We start from the raw sequence: 20,802 nt of genomic DNA, 5'->3' as shown, positions 1-20,802 counted from the left end.
AAATAAGTTCAACATACGTACATATGTTGAGTTTGTTGTCCTTCCCCCACGCCTCCGATTAGCAACGATTGGCTATATTACGGTGCGAAAGAAGTCCAACATCCATACGTTCGCTCGCTCACTCACACTTCAAGGGTCCGATCCGTATGAAATTGGCATAGATTGGTCAGAGACTTTTTTTTATTTTAAACGTTTTTATTGCAACTCAACGCGAGCCCCGGTACAATTCGCCGATCGCAAAATGGAGGGGGAGGGAGGTGGGATGTAAATTTAGACTCGCTGCCCCACGTGCAGGGGTGGTCAGGGAACTTAACGAACGGTGAAGCGACACCATCACGCCCACGGTGAGAATTTGTGCGAGAGTCAAGGCTTGCGTCCGCGGGTGAACTTAGACTTGGCAATGCACCGACACACACAGACCAATACCAATAACCCCCATTCGCCACGGCACCTGTGTCAGGCCAGGTACCTATTCAGGCTATCACTTGAAGTGTCGAAGGCTCGTTGCTGACAGGAGAATATCATGGGACAGACCCAGGAGGTGCAACGGGTTTGACTGACTGAGATGACTGACATGCACACACGCAGACTGATCGTATGTCAGCTGAATCAACTCGAATGGAATTATTGATATCAGCAGTGGCAGCAACAGATTCTGAGCTGTGTGCACGTGAACCTGCGCACCTGTTTGTGTGTGTGCATGATGCATCACAATGCACCATGGCCTCGGGAGTGCACCTAGCCTGGCGCAGAGCTGTGACCTCAGATCGTGAACATGTCAATTCAACACTCCGGCAGGAATGGGTCGGTTCCTGAGGCTGAGCTGTGACTTTACAGAGGCGACGGGGCTCGTGGATTTGGACGTTGATCTAATTAGAAGCGCTTGATGGGATGGCGTGGGGGGGTGTGAGCGAGCGAGTAAGCGGGCAGCTGTGGGGAGGATGGTAGGCGGCATCTGTCCGGAACGTGTCATCAAGTTACTTCTTCACCAGAGTCTTGAGTCCCTTCGACAGGCAGCACTTCTGGCCGAAGTGACTGCAGATGGGACGCAGGGCTGGGCACACGCGCACACGTCGCACATTGTTAGGTCGGGCACGGTCAACAAATGCGGAGGGCTTTTCGCCATTCCGATGTTACCATTGGCAGTCGATTCGCGGGTGAGATCCACGTGAGGGTAAAATATAAATTTACGTCTGAAAACAAAAGGTACAATAGACTTCATTTCCGGATCGAGCTGCATTTGCATCACAGCCACCGTGGCCCCACTCGGGAGGACCGTCACGGACCACTGGTGGATAGCGGGGATGGCTCTTTTGAGAACCACTGATTTAAGGAAATTAAAACATAGCACCAAAATGAGTGCAGCAGGTGGCACAAATGTAACGCCGCAGATTGTGGCGACAGGCTAACTAGTGCCGAGTCTCGTGATCATGATCACGGCCCATGTGCACATAGCCCCGCAGTCGGTGTGTTGTTTCCACTTTCCTCTGTCTTGTGCAAATCTGCTCAAATAGCGGCCACATCTTTCTGGCACTTATCTCATTCTCAGTTTGGTCTTCCTCTGTGAGTCTCTACATATAGCTATGGGTCTCTCTGAGTCTCAGTGGGTATCTACGAGTCTCAATGGGTCTCTATAAGTCTCTGGTTCCTGATGGATCTGAGTCTCTGTACGATTCTCAATGGATAGCAATGGGTCTCTACGAGTCTCTATGGGTCTCTATAACTTCATACATATCTGAATCTGAGTTTGTGGATCTTTGAGGTTCCTGGTCTCTTGAGTTGTCGTCAAGCCATTCTCTGTTAAGTGTTTCTTCGCTTTGTTTTTTTAATAAAAGAAAAAAACACCTTTAATTGTCCCGTGTCCAAATAGTGCCAGTTTCCATTTCATCACTGCCTGCATCTCCTCTTCTTCTATGTGCAACCTTTTTCTTCGAAATCGGTCACTCTTTGGGTGCAGTTTAGATGCTGTATCATGCAGCAATACATTTCAAATGCGTGCCGACTGTAATTCAATGCAATGAGACAGAATAGTTACCTGGTGCGGCGAGGCAAGGATTGCCCAGAAATCCTGGTGCCACTGTACACGGACAGACACAGACAACATATTTACACAACAGCTGCCAATCGCCACTAAGTGGCGGTGATGTCATCACAGCGTTTTTTTGCCAGGCTAGGTGCACATTTGAGGCCATCACGTGAAGTGTGGAAGGCTCTTGCTGCTGGCATGAGGTCATGAGACAGACCCAGGACTGTTCCGCACCTACAATTAGCAGTTGGCTTCGTATGGTGCGATAGAGGTTTAACATACATACGTACATACATAGGTGCTGTGGGTTGATTGACAGAAAAGACTGGCAGATGTACCACCTGTGCTCCCCGCTGTGCCAACTTGTTGCGTTTTAGATGCCCGGCGCTCCTCTCGTTGTTGTGAGCGTCGTTCCTCCGCCCTCCGTTGTGGTTGGAGGGTGACTGCCTCCAATTGTCCAGCAGCATCCTTTACGAGGCTCCACAGAGGCCAATCTGAATCGGCCCATCTCTTCTCTAAACCCGCGCCACCGTTATTGTTTAGAGGGGGCATGGACTAGCCCCTCTATCCAGCGAAACAGAAGCTGCATGGGCATACAGTGGCCAAGCATGCGGGCTACGTGACTCCAGCTAATACAGCCTCGCTTGTCAGAGGAGCTCACTGATGTGCCTTTGTCCAGATATTTGAAGGATCTGTGAGCTCCTCACACTGTGATCCAGTCTGGTTAAACCCAGGATGGATCATAGGCAGGCTCACCTGAATGTTTCAAACCAGCGCAGATGTTCTCTTAGAAGGCTCCTGTGGTCGAGAGTGATAGGCCAGGCAGCTTCCACACAACGTTACTCAGTTGATAAAAAAACAATGCCACTCAACTGATTCTGAGTGAGACCTCAGCTGTCAAACCGGAGCTGGTCATACGCACATGGCCCTAGGTACATAAACTTCTCTACTTTCTGCCTTATCATTCGTGGAGAGTGGAGAGATGGGAGCATGTTTTGGTCAGGCTTCGTGGCAATTGCCCATCTCTTCGCAGCATGCTCCAAATTGAGCAATAGAGTCTCCAACTCCTGAGAGTGAGCAGCAATCACCAGATCATCAGCATATGTAACATGGTTGACCAATAGGGAGCCATCCTCTTGCCTACACCCGGGCATCGATCAGGCACACTCTGCCCAACATGGGCAGGAGATGCAAACTCTGCATAGAAAACGGGATGTCTGAGTCAGGACTCCTTGCTGTTAAGTGTTACACCACTGTGTGTGGCCAGCCTGCCGCCAAAGACGATATATATATAGTCTATTCTATAACGCAGTAGTAGTTGCGTACCCTGAAGAACACTGCATTATGTAAAAATGGCTTTATCATGAGAATATATAAAATAGGGTTAAGTGCAGTCCGCGATAAGGCACGAGATGCGTACGGAGGCCGAACAAAGACTTGAGGCGCGTGGATAGCATCTGGAACCATCCAGCAGCATCCCAATGTCTCGCGCAATTGCGTTATATCCAATTTGCATCTACGTAGTAAAAAAATGTGTTCCCTTAACACATTGTTGTGAAAACACGCGTCATCGGCGAACAGACTGGTATTCCTATTGCTGTGGAGATTTATCTTCGGCAAAAAAGATGCACAGCAAACGCGGGTCCGGTGACGTTCTTGAAAATAGCGGGCAATAGGCAAAATCCGCGATCCGTGAATCCAAAGGCGTCGATGGGAAAGCTAGAGGTTTGGTTAACTGTTCGTAATGACACCCATCACCTCCTCTACCTTTTTGTTTTAAGTTACTCTGCATTAACCCAATCGTGAAGCAGGAAAGCATTTTGAATGGAAAATCCGATTCATGTTTTCTAGGGTTAAATACAACTTGTACGGCAAATGTATCGAATGAGAAAAAAATCAATGGAGTATATTCTTGGTTCTTTCCGTAAAGTCACGTAGACAAAAAACAATAACACAAGCTTGATGAAGACCGCTTGTGTTGCGATCGAAACATCGTGGTTTTTTGCTTTTTATTTTAATTAATATTTTATTTGTATTTTCTATCAACGTGACTTTACCGAAAGAGCCAAGAATATGAATTCCTGCAGTCACGAAAATTTTAAGTCTAAATTTTAATGTAGTTTTAATGTAGTATACTGTACACGTACAGTATATGCATGCTGTACTGTATGTACAGTGTCTGTGCAGCACTGTACACGTATCCGTGTACAGTACAGTGCTCTACACTACAGGAAAATCGCACGGCTCAAATTTCGCTGCCTCGTTGGAGGCTGGAAGACACCGCGTGGCCTAGGGCCACATGGGAGGCAAGATGGGAGACAAGACGTTAGACAGGACGGAGATAAGATGGAGACGGGGACAGGATGTAGACGACAGAGACAAGATGGGAAATAAGATGGAGACAAGACAGGGACATGATGGAGACGATAGGGAGACAAGATGGAAACAAGATAGAGACAAGACGGAGATGAGATGGGAAACAAGATGGGGACAGGAACAGGATGGAGACGACAGAGACAAAATGGAGATTAGATGGGAAACAAGATGGAGATGGACAGGATGGAGACGATAGAAACAAGACGGAGGCAAGATGGGGACAAGACAGGGACAGGATGGAGACAAGAGACAGGACAGACAGGATGGAGACGAGATGGGAGACAAGAAGTCGTTGCGTGCCTTCATCCGTGGCGGCAGCAGCAGCGTCATCGCGGACAGTGCAGTTAGGAGGCGTATGGGAATCTCGCGGTCAGTCTCGAATGGTCGAGGCGTGATCGGGTGAATGGTACCTCAATGGATTTGACGCAAAAAATCGCGATAGCTAAACCTGCGAGAGGGAAGGGTTTGCTGCATTCTAAACAACTTGATTAAAAGCCACATCATTCCAGCTGATAAAAACAATGCATTCTCTCTGGACAATCGAATGACTCAACAACTGCATTTGCTTTTTTCAAAAAAAATATATCTCAAAGTTTATCTTTACTTTATATGTAGGCTTTCAAAACCAGTGTGATTTTATAATTGATTTCTTTACGGTTAGATCGTCGTGTAAGGTTATGATGTCACTTTTTGCTGTAACTATAACCTCCCAGCACCCAATGACAGAGCCAACAAAATCAAAGTTTTCACGTAATGGGCAAAAATATTGCCAATTTGGTTATGTACTCTTTGGTTCTTTCGGTGAAGGCACATAGTTAGAAATAAAATAAAATCAAACATCACGACGTTTTGATCGCAACACAAGCGGTCGTCATCAGGCAAAGGAGATGATGACGACCGCTTTGTTGCGATCAAAACGTGATTTATTTTATTTCTAACTACGTGACTTTACTGAAAGAACCGAAGAGTATGGATTCCTACAGTCACGAAAGCTTCAAATCAATTTGGTTATGGGTTTGTGTTTTAACACGAATATTTACGCTGCTTGTGATAATCCCAGGCAAAACATCAAAACATGCCCGTTCGTATTAAATCAGTCGGAAATTCCGCTCGAACTTTTCCAAATATCGCCACAAATGCAATTGGCGTATCCTGCCCAAATGACGTGACACCTTTTAATGTTTTTTTTGCTCTGTCGTCAGGTTGATTGGTGGGGGGGGGGGGGGTGCGGTTACAGTATCGAGGATCGAGTAACAGCGATTGAGAAAGGGTAGCGGAGGTATTCACGCTATAGAGGTGAGTAGGGGATCGGGAAGGGTAGGGGAGGAATAGGGGGAGCTGGTCACAATAGAGGGAACAGGGTAGGGGAGGTGGTCACGGTCGAGAGATATGTCGGGGTTAGGGAAGGTTAGGGGAGGGATGGGAAAGAGTGGAGTGGGCGAGGTGAGGGAAGGGAAAGATAAAGGGTGATAGAGAAGAAATTAGGCCTGAAGAGAGGAACGGAATGAATTTGAGGAGGAAGAGGGGGGGGGGTGCTTAATGTACAAGGGCAGTGTTGAGTCTATGTTGCAGCGTTACGTCTATGGGTCACAGTTTTGAGTCTATGGGTCAGAGTGTTGAGTTTATGGTCATTGTTAAGTCTATAAGTCACAGTGTTGGGTCTATGGGTCACAGTGTTGAGTCTATGGGTCACAGTGTTGAGTCTATGGGTCACAGTGTTGAGTCTATGGTCATTGTTAAGTCTATGGGTCACAGTTTTGGGTCTATGGGTCACAGTGTTGAGTCTATGGGTCACAGTGTTGAGTCTATGGGTCTCAGTGTTGAGTCTATGGGTCACAGTGTTGAGTCTATGGTCATTGTTAAGTCTATGGGTCACAGTTTTGGGGCTATGGGTCACAGTGTTGAGTCTATGGGTCACAGTGTTGAGTCTATGGGTCACAGTGTTGAGTTTATGGGTCACAGTGTTGAGTCTATTGGTCACAGTGTTGAGTATACGGGTCATAGTGTTGAGTCTATGGGTCACAGTGTTGAGTCTATGGGTCGCAGTGTTGAGTCTATGGGTCACAGTGTTGAGTCTATGGGTCACATTGTTGAGTCTATGGGTCAGAACGTTAAGTCTACGGGGCAGCGCCGCTTAACGTACAGGGGAAGTTGACTCCAGTGGAGGGGTGCAAGGAGGGGGAGCGAGAGAGAAGGGATCTAAGGACGATCTAACGTGACAGAAACTAATTATGAATCGCAGGTGAGTGCTTTGTGTATATAAAATATGGACACGCGAGGAGTTAGGTCACCACGGTGATGACGACGTCCGTTTACAAGCACACACCGTCAGTAGCGATCTTTGTCGAGCACCGAAGCGGAACCAATTGTTCCCGACCATGCAGCGTCACATCAGCAGAGCCGAGACAGAGCACATGCAAGGAACAAAGACACACAAAGTATAGTCTTCAACAGAATGCTGGGGGGGGGGGGTGAATGCCGTTAGCGAGCAGCAGCAGCGCCTATGAAGGCCAGCACTGGCGCACACGAGGTGGGGGTTGGTTGAACCAATCGGTGGGTGGGTGCATGGTTGGGTGGGTGATTCGGTGGGTGTTTGGGTGCTGTGTGGTGGGTGGGTGGGTGAGTGTTGTGGGTGGGTAGATGATTGAGTGGGTGGCCTTGTCGAGACCACCAACTCGAAAGAGAGCTCAAAATGTGGCCGTATTATTATCATCGTCTCGACCACCAAGTTGCAAGGACAGATCTGAAGCAGATGCCATTCCATGACGCGGGAGGGAACAGACAGACAACTGTTGACCGGTTCCACTCCAGTCGGACTCACCAGGCAAGTGCAGTGATGGACGATAATCAGTTTGGCTTTGTGTACAAGTCAGCATGTGTGCGTCTCTCTGTGTGAGTCTCTTGGGTCTTAATCACAGGAATATGAATTCCATCATTGCTCCACAAAACTGCACACTCGCTCACTCACTCGCACCTCCGATTAGCAATGGTTGGTTACGTACAGTGTGACAGGGTATTCAACATACTACACTACTATACACTACACTAATATACACTACACTATTATACACATACTCTCAACTCATCCGTTCTCTAGAGGAGTAGCGAATAGAGACTGACCTTCAGGGATGACGGGGAGAGGAGCCTCTTCCTCGACCTCCACATCAATGCCTTCCTCTGAAACGAGATAGATCAAACGTTGGCTGGGGTCAATCCACTGCTGGATGAAGGCCTCCGCTTCTTTGTCTCTCCAAACAAGCCACTCCACCAACTCTCACGATTCCTTGTGATGTAATGTTTGTTACTTTGATCCTTACCACCCCGTGTATCATCGACAGTTCAGCGTGCTATGGTGGTTATGAGATGTTAACTTCCTCTCCTGGTATGCAGGAGGTCGTCGGTTCAGTTCCGACCCTGATGATGCCTGTTGTATATTTTGAGTTTGCATGTTCTCCCCGGGGTCGTGTGAATTTTTCTCCAGGGCCTCCAGTTTTTCCATCCACATTTAGAAACATGCGACTAGAATATTTGTCTGCTATCAATTTCCCCGTGATGAGCCACTTCGTTGAGCTATAATTTGTGATAACCAGGTCGCTTCTGAAAATAGCTATGTAGCTCAGGGGCCTTATCTGGTCAATTATAAATAGTTTATTATGGGGCTCTGGGTAGGTGTATGGATCCCTGGGTAAGTGTTTGAGTCTCTGTATAAGTGTGTGGGTCTCTAGGTAGATGTATGGGGTTTCTGGGTAGGTGTATGGGTGTCTGGGTACGTGTTTGAGTCTCTGTATACGTGTGTGGGTCTCTGGATAAGTTATGGGTCTCCGCGTGAACCTATTGTGTCTCTGCGAGCGTCACTTACCAGCGACCACCTCGGGGCCGGGATCAGCAACAGCGGGTGCGAAGGGGGCAGCTGCATACGCGGCACCTACACCCACCACCACAAGCAAAGTTGAACGGGTCACTAAGATTCACGCACGCCTGTTATATGTATGTATTTTGAACTTCTTTTGCACCGTACATAGCCAACCATGATAATCGGAGGTGTGAGGGAAAGACAAACTAAACGCAAAAAAGCAGTTCTGAAAAAATGTGTTTGTTAGTCTCAATGAATTAAAATTGCATCTCTCACAGTGGCTTTCTGATATCGGAAGGAGGAGCATTCCAGACAGCCGCAGAAGCCCATCTGAAAGCGCGTGATGCAGCGACTGTCTTTGTTCGATACAATATTCACCACATCACACTTTGCACCTGTTTTCTCAGTAGATGAAGACTACTGCCCAGAAACCCGACTCACTGTGGGGTAGCCCCGCCCTCTCTACCAATGGCTCACCCACTTAGCCACTAGTCCCCAACCATGTAAGGAGTGGATCCTGGGTGTGTGCATGCGCCCCATACTCACCGGGCAGGAGGTGGGGAGCGGCCACAGCAGCTAAGGGTTGTGCTACAAACAAGGGGAGAGAGAATCCCATGACATCACATCTCCATACAGACAAAAATTCCCCCCGTGTAGCCTTATCAAACTATTGGCGCAAGTGCTGTTAGCAAGCACCTATAAAGGCCGGCATAGCACACGAGGGAATGGGTGACCAGTACCATGCCCGGCCGCCTTTGATTCCCCAGTGGCAATGTTTACACACTGCACCAAGCACTCATTGGAGACTCAGTCAGCCTAGGGAAGGCCCAGGACCGGTACAAATATTCGTCCGTGTTATTGATTGTGAGCGGGAATTAAATTCTGGAAGCCCCGTATGTACCCACACAAACACTCCACAGCAGGGGGTCTTAAATGCAGAAAATGCTCATAAGATTTGTTGAGTTCTGGAAGGCTACGATTATAGCAAAAATCTGGAATGTAAGAGAAAACGGATCGAGATGGCAATATTGTAGTGATGTTTGCAACACTGTGGTTTATATCATCAGTCGACCAATCAGCTACGAGGAAGACAACCTCCAACGCAACATTGCCATCATTAAGTCACCGGTGCAAAATGGCCACCATGATGTCACCCATGCAAAATGGCTGCCGTGACGTCCCCCCTTTAAAAAATGGCCGACATGATGTAATCCATCCGCTTTAGCCAGTCTGTTAATGAACTAAATGTTATTAATATCTATTATTTCCATAAGCAATGTTCTTGAGATGTTGATGCATTTGCACGGTTGTCTATGTACGGCACAAAAGAAGTTCAACGTATAACACGTACTTATTAAACATGCGTTCATGAGTTATTTGCTTCATTAAACTCAATTAAGTTATTAATTATCGATAAAGTAAAAAAAAAATACTACTAAAAATTAAAAGAGAACGCATTGGGAAATTCCCGTGCATTTCAAGACCCCCATTGGTTGATAAGTAGTGTAGTGTATAGTCGTGTAATATTACAACTAGTTTCATTAGGCGACAGCCAGATTTGTGGCTGTCGCCTGCTGAAGCTCGTAATTACTGGCAAAACGCCATACTCAGATTGTCAATGTGGCTTTGCTCTCCAATTCACAACCAGTGTGGCTGCTGTACCAGTAACAAATTGGCCACCTTCTGTTTACATGACACTAAAGCTTACTAATTAGCTGTGTCATGTGGCGGTGGATTTCACGACGCAACATTTATATGTTTTCGCGATCTAACGCATAAACAAAATCTGCATTATGAAGAGAAACCCCTCACCGACTTTGCTGTTGACCACGTGGGGAGCTGCTACGACACCGGCGCCCAGGGGGTAGCCGACTTTGCTGTTCACCAGGTGGGGAGCTGCTACGACACCGGCACCAAAGGCACCCAGGGGGTAGCCGACTTTGCTGTTCACCACACGGGGAGCTGCTACGACACCGGCACTAATGGCGCCCAGAGGGTAGCCGACTTTGCTCGTGACCACGCGGGGAGCGACGACACCGGCGCCAACGACGCCCAGGGGGTAGCCGATTTTGCTGTTCACCACGTGGGGAGCTGCTACGACACCGGCACTAATTGCGCCCAGAGGGTAGCCGACTTTGCTCGTGACCACGCGGGGAGCGACGACACCGGCGCCAACGACGCCCAGGGGGTAGCCGACTTTGCTGTTCACCAGGTGGGGAGCTGCTACGACACCGGCACGAATGGCGCCCAGTGGGTAGCCGACTTTGCTGTTCACCAGGTGGGGAGCTGCTACGACACCGGCACCAATGGCGCCCAGTGGGTAGCCAAGTCCACCGATGCCTACAACGTGCAGAGACAAGACAGGGTGGGATGGGCCGAGGGTGGGGGTCGGGTATCACGGATGCGTAACGTAGGTCAGAGGTTAAAACTCCTCAACCAGCCACACTTCTGCAGCATAACAAAAACCAAACTCTTTGGTTCTTTCGGTAAAGTCTCGTAGGTATAAAATCACATCAATTAAATCACGACGTTTCGGGCGCAACACAAGCGTCCGTCATCAGGGGGGACAACCACAGCAAGAAACAATTGCTGAAGTGGGCAAAAGGGCTTCTGTAACAAGAGGCTATATAGGTAAGAGAGGGGAGAAGAGCCAGGGAGGAGAGATAGAGAGGGGGGTGTGGGGTAGGGGGAGTGGAGTACTGCAAGTTAGAGGGATTGCATTTAATTGCCACAGAAATAACTAAACAAACTCAATTCCAGCAGCTTATAACACTGGGTCCATGCATGGCATTTGGTGACCCAATCAGGCGCTGTCCATGCTCAACTCTGCTTAGCTTCCAATATCCAACGACATCTGGGAGTACGTTCTGGATTGACAAGAGGCGGTGGACAGGTGGGTCGGTTGGAAGTGGGTGGAGGGATTTAACCCATTTCCCGTTCTGAGATGTCTGCAACTTGCATGGTGGTGGATGTCCCGTTCACCGCCGAATCTCAGAACGCGCAAGCGGCCCAGCCTTCATTTTATATAGACAGGCGAAGTAGTAGTAGCACTGCTGTTTTTATAAACCATAGCGACATGACTGCCGCCCACTCTACGATAGCTGGCGCCAAAAGTGTGCCACACGCCCTTCCCGCGCATGGCCTTTTCCAATTCCGTTCCGATGACGCATATATAACGTCATCAGAACAGAATCTTAAGGAAAAGTGCATGATGTACACGTATGTACGCACGTCATCGAAATTTGGAAAGGGTTTAATCGCGATATCGTTTTAACTGTCGCGTCGGAAAAAATCGAATCGGAAGTGGCGTTCTCCGGATTACGACTCCCGTTTCGCTAACCGTTATGAATGAATCAATGTGACCAGTTTCTCAATGCCTCCGTTGCCCCTGTTCACCCGGCAATATAGAATGGGTTCAGCAGAGTTTTTGTCCATCGGCAGACATGCGTGTGGTGGAGGTAAAGCGTGAGCAAATAAGTATTCTGATTCTGACTCCGACCGCTGTCGATGCCGCAGTGCCGGCATGGAAAATTAAGTCTGGCAAAGAAAATATCCTCTCAAGAGTTTACCTCTGGTGAACCAGTGGCAGTTGTTGGGGTGTACCTTTATCCATGACTAGAATAAGAATGGGATTTAAACCTCATTCCCATAGGCACCTTTCTGCTGTAATCAATTCAATGTTGACTGAACTCATCGCAGCAAATTTGCCCGCGACTCGCGTCGTCTATGTCGTCGTGGTAGTGGTAGTGGGGGGAGGGATTGAAAATATTACTGGTAGGAACCACCTGGTTCCAACAGCCCACAGGGGATTATTGTGTCCGTCCGTCCGTCTGTCCGTCGTGCATCCAAAAATGGGAGGGGTGGGGCTGGGTGGGGAGGGGCTGGGTGGGGAGGGACTAGGTGGGAAGGGTGGGGAGGGGCTGGGTGGGGAGGGGCTGGGTGGGGAGGGTGGGGGGTGGGAGGGGTGGGGCTGGGTGGTGAGGGGCTGGTCACCCCGTGGTGCCCTTATAAAACTCAACATTTAACCCACTCACGCCGGCTTGTGCCCGCCCTCACAGTCGGCCATATTTGCGGAATACACCACGCCGCCATTGACCCTGGCCATTGACCGAGCAACCCAACGTTCCTACCAGTTCCCTCCGCAGGAATGTGTTAATTAGGAAGGGGTAGGGGCGAGGTAGGGGGTACATGCAAGCTCATGCACATTCGGCGGCATACCCACCATGGTGGTAGGGGCCCCCAAGGTATCCGAGCCCACCATAAGACTGGACGAGTCCAGCTGCCGGGGAGACACAGTTGTTTCGTGTTTAATGCACGGGGTGGGGGGGGGGGGGTTCAGTGGTGAGATTGGTGAGGGATTGATTTGATAGGGTTGGTCGTGGCTTTGGCTTATGGCAAACGGCTAAAGACTGCCTGCTGACCTGCCGCCCTGCTGTCACTTGGGACCGTCCCCCGATGGGTCCATAAACTACTGTTTCCATGAAAATTTTGATTTTGTACCGGACTACTAAAATGTTTTATTTGAGACTCGTAATGAACCTCTTATATGGGCATGGGAGTGAGCCTACCTGAGTAGTGGCCTGGGCGGGGCTGGAAGATGAGTAGGTGGTGGTCTACGGGATGGGGGGGGGGTGCTAGTGGTGGAGTGGGCATGGCCATGCAAAGTGGGCGGAGTTTCGACGTTCAGTTGTATGGAGCAGCTGAGCCTAAAATTGTCCGGGCATAATTTAAGGTGGTCGTTCGGGACACGCGATGTGTGTGAGCCGGTTCGAGAGTGTGGGCTAGTTGGGGGTGGGTGGGGGGGAGGTTGGGGAGATTTCTTACTTGTGTGGTGCTTGTAGCCTCTTGCAATCGCCGCTCCGGGATAGGCTAGACCACCATAGCCCAGACCTCCTGTAAGAGCGAGAGAGGAGAGGGGGGGATAGAATAGAGAGTGTGTGGAGTCAGGTTCAAGTAAGTTCCCACTGAGCTGTGTAGCTATCTTTCAGAAGCGATCACAGATGATAGTTCAATGGAGCAGCTTATCGCGTGGAAATTTATAGCAGCCAAATATGCGTGATGTTGATTCTAAAAGTGGAGGAAAAAACCGAAGGACCCGGAGAAAGAGCGTGTGTGCGCGTATATATGTTTAAAGATATGTGTGTACGCTTTTATTTATATAGAATAGGCTCATTCAGGTGGTGAGTGTGGTGGTGGTGAGTGTGAGAAGTGTTGTATTGAGTGTGGTGGTGGTGGTGGTGAGAAGTGTTGTGGTGAGAGTGGTGGTGAGTGTGAGAAGTGTTGTGGTGAGTGTGGAGGTGGTGGTAGTGAGTGTGGTGGTGGTGGTGAGTGTGGAGGTGGTGGTGAGTGTTCTGGTGAGTCTGGTGGTGGTGGTGAGTGTGGTGGTGAGTGTGGAGGTGGTGGTGAGTGTTGTGGTGAGTGTGGTGGTGGTGGTGAGTGTGGTGGTGAGTGTGGAGGTGGTGGTGAGTGTTCTGGTGAGTGTGGTGGTGGTGGTGAGTGTGGTGGTGGTGGTGAGTGTGGTGGTGAGTGTTGTGGTGAGTGTGGTGGTGGTGGTGAGTGTGGTGGTGAGTGTAAAGTTCTCACTCACCGACTGCGTGCCCCAGAAATCCGGTCCTGAAAGTGCTCACCTTCGACTTGGCACTGACAGCTGTGATAAGACAAAGCCAAAGATCCCCCGAGTAGCCTTGACATACTTCCGGGGCAAGTACAGTTAGCTAGCGAGTAGCAGTACCTATGAAGGCTACCGGCACTGTGGCACACACGAGGGGGTGGGTGGCCAGCACCACACCCGGCCGCCTTTGTCTCTCCCCAGTGTCGATATTTACTGCACCACCACCAGCACCACCACTGCACAAGGTACTCATTTGAGGCTGAGTTCACCTCGGGGCGACCCAGGACCGGTTCAGATAATCGTCACTGATTTTGGCCGTGAACGGGAATCGAAGTTCGGGTATCTGCGGGTTACTTACACAGAACCATAGACACCCATAGAGGCCCATACTCATTGAGATCAACAGAGATCCATATATTCACATAAAACCATAGAGACCCATAGAACCCCACAGAGACCCATACTCATTGAGATCCACAGAGATCCAGAGATTCACATAGAACCACAGAGGCCCATAGAGACCCATACTCATTGAGATCCACAGAGATCCAGAGACTCACATAGAACCATGGAGACCCACAGGACCCCACAAAGACCTCCTGTATACCAGGAGAGGTAGTTAACATCTCCCAGGCACCATGGCTCCACCACACACACAGTAGACTACACACACACACAGCAGACTACACACACACAGCAGACTACACACACATCACACACACCACACGCACACACCACGCATACACCACACACAGTCCACACTCACACAGCAGACCACACACAGCAAACTCCACACACACACAGACTACACACACAGCAGACTACACACACACAGCAGACTACACACACAGCAGACTACACACACACACCACACACGCACCACCCACACCACACGCACACACCACACACACACACAGTCCACACACACAGCAGACTACACACACATCAGACTACACACACACACAGCAGACTACAAATACATACACACACAGACTACACACACACACAGCAGACTACACACACAGCAAACTACACACACACAGCAGACTACACACACACAGAAAACTACACACACACACAGCAGACTACACACACACCACACACACACAGCAGACTACACACACACACATCAGACTACACACACACACAGCAGACTATAAATACATACACACACAGACTACACACACACACAGCAGACTACACACACAGCAGACTACACACACACAGCAGACTACACACACACACAGCAGACTACACACACACCACACACACACAGACTACACACACACAGCAGACTACACACACACACTGCAGACTACACACACACAGACTACACACACACAGCAGACTACACACACACCACACACACACAGCAGACTACACACACAGCAGACTACATACACACCACACACACACAGCAGACTACACACACACGGCAGACTACACACACACACTGCAGACTACACACACACACTGCAGACTACACACACACCACACACACACAGCAGACTACACACACACGGCAGACTACACACACACACTGCAGACTACACACACACACTGCAGACTACACACACAGCAGACTACACACACAGCAGACTACACACCACACGCACACACACACCACACACTCACACAGTTCACACACACAGCAGACTACACACACACAGCAGACTGCACACACACAGCAGACTACACACACACACAGTTCACACACACAGCAGACTACACACACACAGCAGACTACACCACACACGCACACACCACACGCACACACCACACACCACACACCACACACACACACAGTCCACACACACACAGCAGACTACACACACAGCAGACTACACACACACACACAGCAGACTACACACACACACACAGTAGACTACACACACACACAGCAGACTACACACACACATACAGGCAGAGATCACCATCCAAACTTACGTGTCTGGGTGGCGAGGTGAAGAAGGGCGAGGAGGAAGAGAGTTTGCAGGGCTCCAGACATGTTTCTAGCTTGGTGAGTCGTCTGCCTTTCGCTGAGGAGGAGGAGGATGATGATGATGAGGACCCCTTGAGTCGTCGAGGATACTGAGAAGTTGAAACTTCGGAGTGACTGGGTGTCGAGGTTCTAGGCTTGTGCCTTTTTAAAGGGGCGGATCAGAACCGAGATGGGCTACCGACGACTTGGCACCCAGACTCGGTGAAGAAGACGCCCACAGCCAGCCGGCAAACAGAGAGGGGGGGGGGCCTAGGGTTTCTCAATAGGTGCCAGTGTATAGGGGGGTTGGGAGGGATGGAGGCTGGTAAATGGCCCCCGTCAAGTTAAACGCGAGGTGTCCACACACAGATAGCATGCGCGCGCGCGCGCGCGCAAAATAATGAAATAATTCCGAATGTATTTGCTGTTCAAATAACTGGGTGCTGAAACGTCCACTGACCCATTCACCCAGCCAGCCACTCACTCACTCCCCCACCACCACCACCCACCTTTCCTCCCATAATTTTAAAATAAATAAGCGAATACATTAAATAGCGATAATAACCCCCTGTTTTATAACGCGGCTTTCATGTTCAAAGTATCGCAAAAGCGACGACGTTAGAAAAAAATAAATGGTGTGCATGTAACTACAGACATAGGCAGAGAGAGAGAGAGATACACAAAAAATACATCTTTAGCGAAATGTAAAGTCTCCGATGATGGCAAAGTCGATGGAACTGATACTTTTGTATCGATGAATCTGTGATTTATAGCGAATCATCACCATCATGCATCGTCACGATTGCAGAGCAATGCAATCGAGCAACAGAATTGGGGATCTTTTCTTGAGCCTCGAGTTACAGGTGCATCGTGAGTGGTGATGCAGTGATTAGCGCTGCGCTGCGAACCTGGCGACCCGGGTTCGATTCTCTGGACCGGTACTTGGGCCTCCCCTAGGTCAACTCAGCCTCAAAATTAGTTACCTGGTGGAGCGGTGTGGAGTGAACATCGCCAGCCAGCACTGGGTGGAGAGACAAAGGCGGCCGGGCGTGGTGCTGGCCACCCACCCCCTCGTCTGCCGTGCCAGCCTTCATAGGTGCTCGCTAACAGCACTTGCCCCTACAGCCCTGCTAGAGGCTACCTGGGGTAGCTTTGTCTGTGCGTGGTGTGTGTGGGGGGACGGAGGTCCAACTTTTTGCGAAATGCGTAACTCGGAATCGTAATCATAACACCGTCACAACACACACACACGCTAGGCCTGCGACAGATCTCACCCCCACACACACACCCACACACCAGCCCACACACCTACACACGCCCACACAGACACCCACACACACACCCACACATCCACCCACACATCCACACATCCACCCACACACCAACCCACCCCCACACACACCCACCCACACACATCCACACACTCACACACCCACCCACATACCCACACACCCAAACACCCACACACACACGCACACACCCACCCACACACACAGCCACCCACACACACGATCACACACGCCCACACACCCAGACACCACACACCCACACACACGCACCCACACACCCACCCACATAGCCACACACCCACCCACACACCTACACCCCACACACACCCACACACCCACCCACATACCCACACATCCAGACACCCACCCAGCGACCCACACACACGACCACACCCATACACCCACCCACACACCCACCCACACACCCACACCCACCCACATACCCACACACCCAGATACCCACACACCCACCCACACACCCACACACCCACACACACACACACCCTCACCCACACCCACCCACAAAGCCACCCAAACCCCCACCCACACACCCACCCACACACCCTCCCACACACCCACACACACATTCACACACCACCCACCCACTCACACACCCACCTACTCACACACTCACACACCCACACACCCACCCACACACCCACACACCCATCCACACACCCACACAGCCACCCACACACTCACCCACCCACACACCCTCCCCTACACCCACACACCCACCCACACACACACTCACACACCCACCCACTCACACACACACACCCACTCACACACCCACACACCCACCCACCCATCCACAGACACCCACACAGCCACCCACACACTCACACACCCACCCACCCCCACACACCCACAAACCCTCCCCCACACCCACCCACACAGCCACCCACCCACACACCCACCCACCCATCCACACACACCCACACACTCACACACCCACCCACACCCACACACCCACCCACACACCCTCCCCCACACCCACACACCCAACCACACCCTCCCCCACACACACACTCACACACCCACCCACTCACACACTCACACACCCACCCACACACCCACCCATCCACACACACCCACATAACCACCCACACACTCACACACCCACGCACCCCCACACACCCTCCCCCGCTCCCACCCACACAGCCACCCACCCACACACCCACCCACCCATCCACACACACCCACACACTCACACCCACACCCACCCACACACCCTCCCCCACACCCACACACCCACCCACACCCTCCCCCACACACACACACTCACAAACCCACACACTCACACACCCACCCACACATCCACACTCACACACACACACACACCCACTCACACACACACACACACACCCACACACCCACACACCCTCCCCCACACCCACCCACACACTCACACACCCACACACCCACCCACACATCCACACACACCCACACACACACTAACCCACCCCCCCACACCCACACACCCACACACTCACCCACCCCCCCACACCCACACACACACTCACACACTCACCCACTCACACACACATCCACCCACTCACACACACACACACCCACACACTCACCCACCCACACATCCACACACACCCACACACCCTCCCCCACACCCACACACCCACACACACACTCACACACCCATCCACACACTCACCCATCCCCCCACACCCACCCACACACACACTCACACACTCACACACACACACCCACACATCCACACACACCCACACACTCACCCACCCCCCCACACCCACACACCCTCCCCCACCGCCTTCCTTTGCCAACCCGGCCGACGGAGAGTCGCTTGGCCATCGATGTGGGCGGCTTTCTCCCCTTGCCCCCCCCCAAAAAAAAACACAGAAAAGCACACAAGGGGACCCCCTATTCCCGTAGCTGTTTTGACTACCTCCACCCCCCCCCCCCAAATTGCCCTCCACTTCTCGCCATGCCCCCCCCCCCCCCCACCGGGGAAGTGGGCAGACGAAATATCAACTCTGGGGCGGGGGGGGTGGGTGATGGGTGGCTGTCTGAATGGGGGTCCAATGTCTTCTGCGTTCAAAGAGTTCACGGACGTTGAGGCGGTGGTGGTGGTGGTGGTGATGGTGGTCGGGCGGTAGCTTCGTTTGCAACATCCCCGAGTGGGGCAATAAGGGGAGGCATTGAAGCCTCGCTGAAATGTTTTGTTTGGGCTGGGAGGGAGGGTTTGAATTTTTTTTTATGTTTTTACCCTTTGATTTCAAATTTTCGTGACTGCGGGAATTCATATTTTCGGTTCTTTAGGTAAAGTTGACGTAGATAGAAAATAAAAAATTAAAAATAATTAAATTTTAAATATAAAAAAAACGTTAAAAATAAGAAGAGCAACCCCCCCCCCCACGACGTCACATAGATATAAAATAAAAAAGTAATAAAATGTAATATTAAATTTGTAAAATATTTTTTTATTTTATTATTATTGTGTTACGATCGAAACGTCGTGGGCGGTTTTTTTTGCTTTTATTATTTTCAATTTATTACTTTTATTTCATAACTACGTGACTTTTACCGAAAGAACCAAGAATACGATGTTTTACCCTGTCGAACCATGCGTAGATTTCCACTCAAATCACCACACCCACCCTGTGGACACTCCTCCAATGTCTTCCGTCTGGCCGCTCCTTACCCAGTTTACCCCGCGAAGTCGCCCCGAATAAAAAAAAACTAAACCAGAAATGGTTTTAAAAAAACATTTGTTTAGCCAGATGTGCGGCCCTCAAATACGGATCTGTGTAGCTGTTGTGTCTGATATCATCATCAGTGGGAAATGATGCTTCTACAGACTCGGAGACCCACTGAGATCCAGAGGCTCATATAGAACCATAGAGACCCACATAGAGACCCACAGAGAACCATGAAGACCCAGACTCAGAGAGACCCACAGAGACCCAGACTCAGAGAGACCCACAGAGACCCAGACTCAGAGAGACCCACAGAGACCCAGACTCATAGAGACCCACAGAGACCCATACTCAGAGAGACCCACAGAGACCCAGACTCAGAGAGACCCACATAGACCCAGACTCAGAGAGACCCACATAGACCCAGACTCATAGAGACCCACATAGACCCAGATTCATAGAGACCCATAGAGTGCCAGACTCATAGAAACCCACAGAGACCCAGACTCAGAGAGACCCACAGAGACCCAGACTCATATAGACCCATAGAGTCCCAGACTCAGAGAGACCCACAGAGACCCATACTCAGAGAGACCCACAGAGACCCATACTGATATAGAGACCCATAGAGACCCATTCTCAGAGACCCAGAGAGATCCAGATACTCATAATTATAGTGACCAACAGAATCCCCACAAAGATCCATAGAGAACCATACTGATAGAGACCCACAGAGATCCAGAGACTCATAGATAACCATAGAGACCCGCAGAATCCCCACAAAACATCCATATAGACCCATACTCATAGAAACCCACAGAGATACAGAGACTCATGTAGAACTATAGAGACCCATAGACCCACAGAGACCCATACTGATATAGAGACCCAAAGAGACCCATAGAGACCCATACTCATCGAGACCCACATAGACCCATACTCATAGTGACCCACAGAGACCCATAATGATATAGAGACCCACAGAGATCCA

The 20,802-nt window shown here is 50.4% G+C and overlaps 1 protein-coding gene across 4 annotated transcripts; it reads right to left on the bottom strand.

Annotated features, from left to right (window-relative positions):
• Positions 1–174: 174 nt before the first annotated feature.
• On the bottom strand, positions 175–16,262 carry LOC144737387 (uncharacterized). Of its 4 annotated transcripts, none has more exons than XM_078620063.1 (11): positions 15,814–16,261; positions 13,843–13,902; positions 13,080–13,148; positions 12,478–12,534; positions 10,068–10,595; positions 8,802–8,843; positions 8,262–8,327; positions 7,523–7,579; positions 6,729–6,741; positions 2,036–2,077; positions 175–1,054 (listed from the first exon to the last, which is right to left on the bottom strand). In XM_078620063.1, exons 1-9 carry the CDS (start codon positions 15,872–15,874, stop codon positions 6,731–6,733), a joined length of 951 nt encoding a protein of 316 aa, XP_078476189.1. In that variant the 5' UTR covers positions 15,875–16,261; the 3' UTR covers positions 175–1,054; positions 2,036–2,077; positions 6,729–6,730. The 4 variants fall into 4 exon arrangements, 3 of the variants coding, with proteins under 3 accessions (XP_078476189.1, XP_078476186.1, XP_078476187.1); XR_013588966.1 differs by having other exon boundaries at positions 1,029–1,054; positions 6,694–6,741; positions 15,814–16,262; XM_078620060.1 differs by lacking the exon at positions 6,729–6,741 and having other exon boundaries at positions 15,814–16,260.
• Positions 16,263–20,802: the final 4,540 nt, after the last annotated feature.

Source organism: Lampetra planeri, chromosome 69 (assembly GCF_965212315.1).
Source record: "Lampetra planeri chromosome 69, kcLamPlan1.2.h2, whole genome shotgun sequence".
In the NCBI taxonomy this organism is placed as follows: domain Eukaryota; kingdom Metazoa; phylum Chordata; class Hyperoartia; order Petromyzontiformes; family Petromyzontidae; genus Lampetra; species Lampetra planeri.
Note: the sequence above shows the minus strand (reverse complement) of the source record. Positions and strands in the feature narration are given on the sequence as shown.

Excerpts from the sequence above, each read along its gene's own strand:
- LOC144737387 (XM_078620060.1), bottom strand. The coding sequence starts at position 15,874 with ATGTCTGGAGCCCTGCAAACTCTCTTCCTCCTCGCCCTTCTTCACCTC. Across the intron at positions 13,149-13,842 it reads ATTTCTGGGGCACGCAGTCG|GAGGTCTGGGCTATGGTGGT; the intron begins GTGAGTGAGAAC and ends TCGCTCTTACAG. Across the intron at positions 8,328-8,801 it reads CGCTCCCCACCTCCTGCCCG|GTGCCGCGTATGCAGCTGCC; the intron begins GTGAGTATGGGG and ends TGGTGGGTGTAG.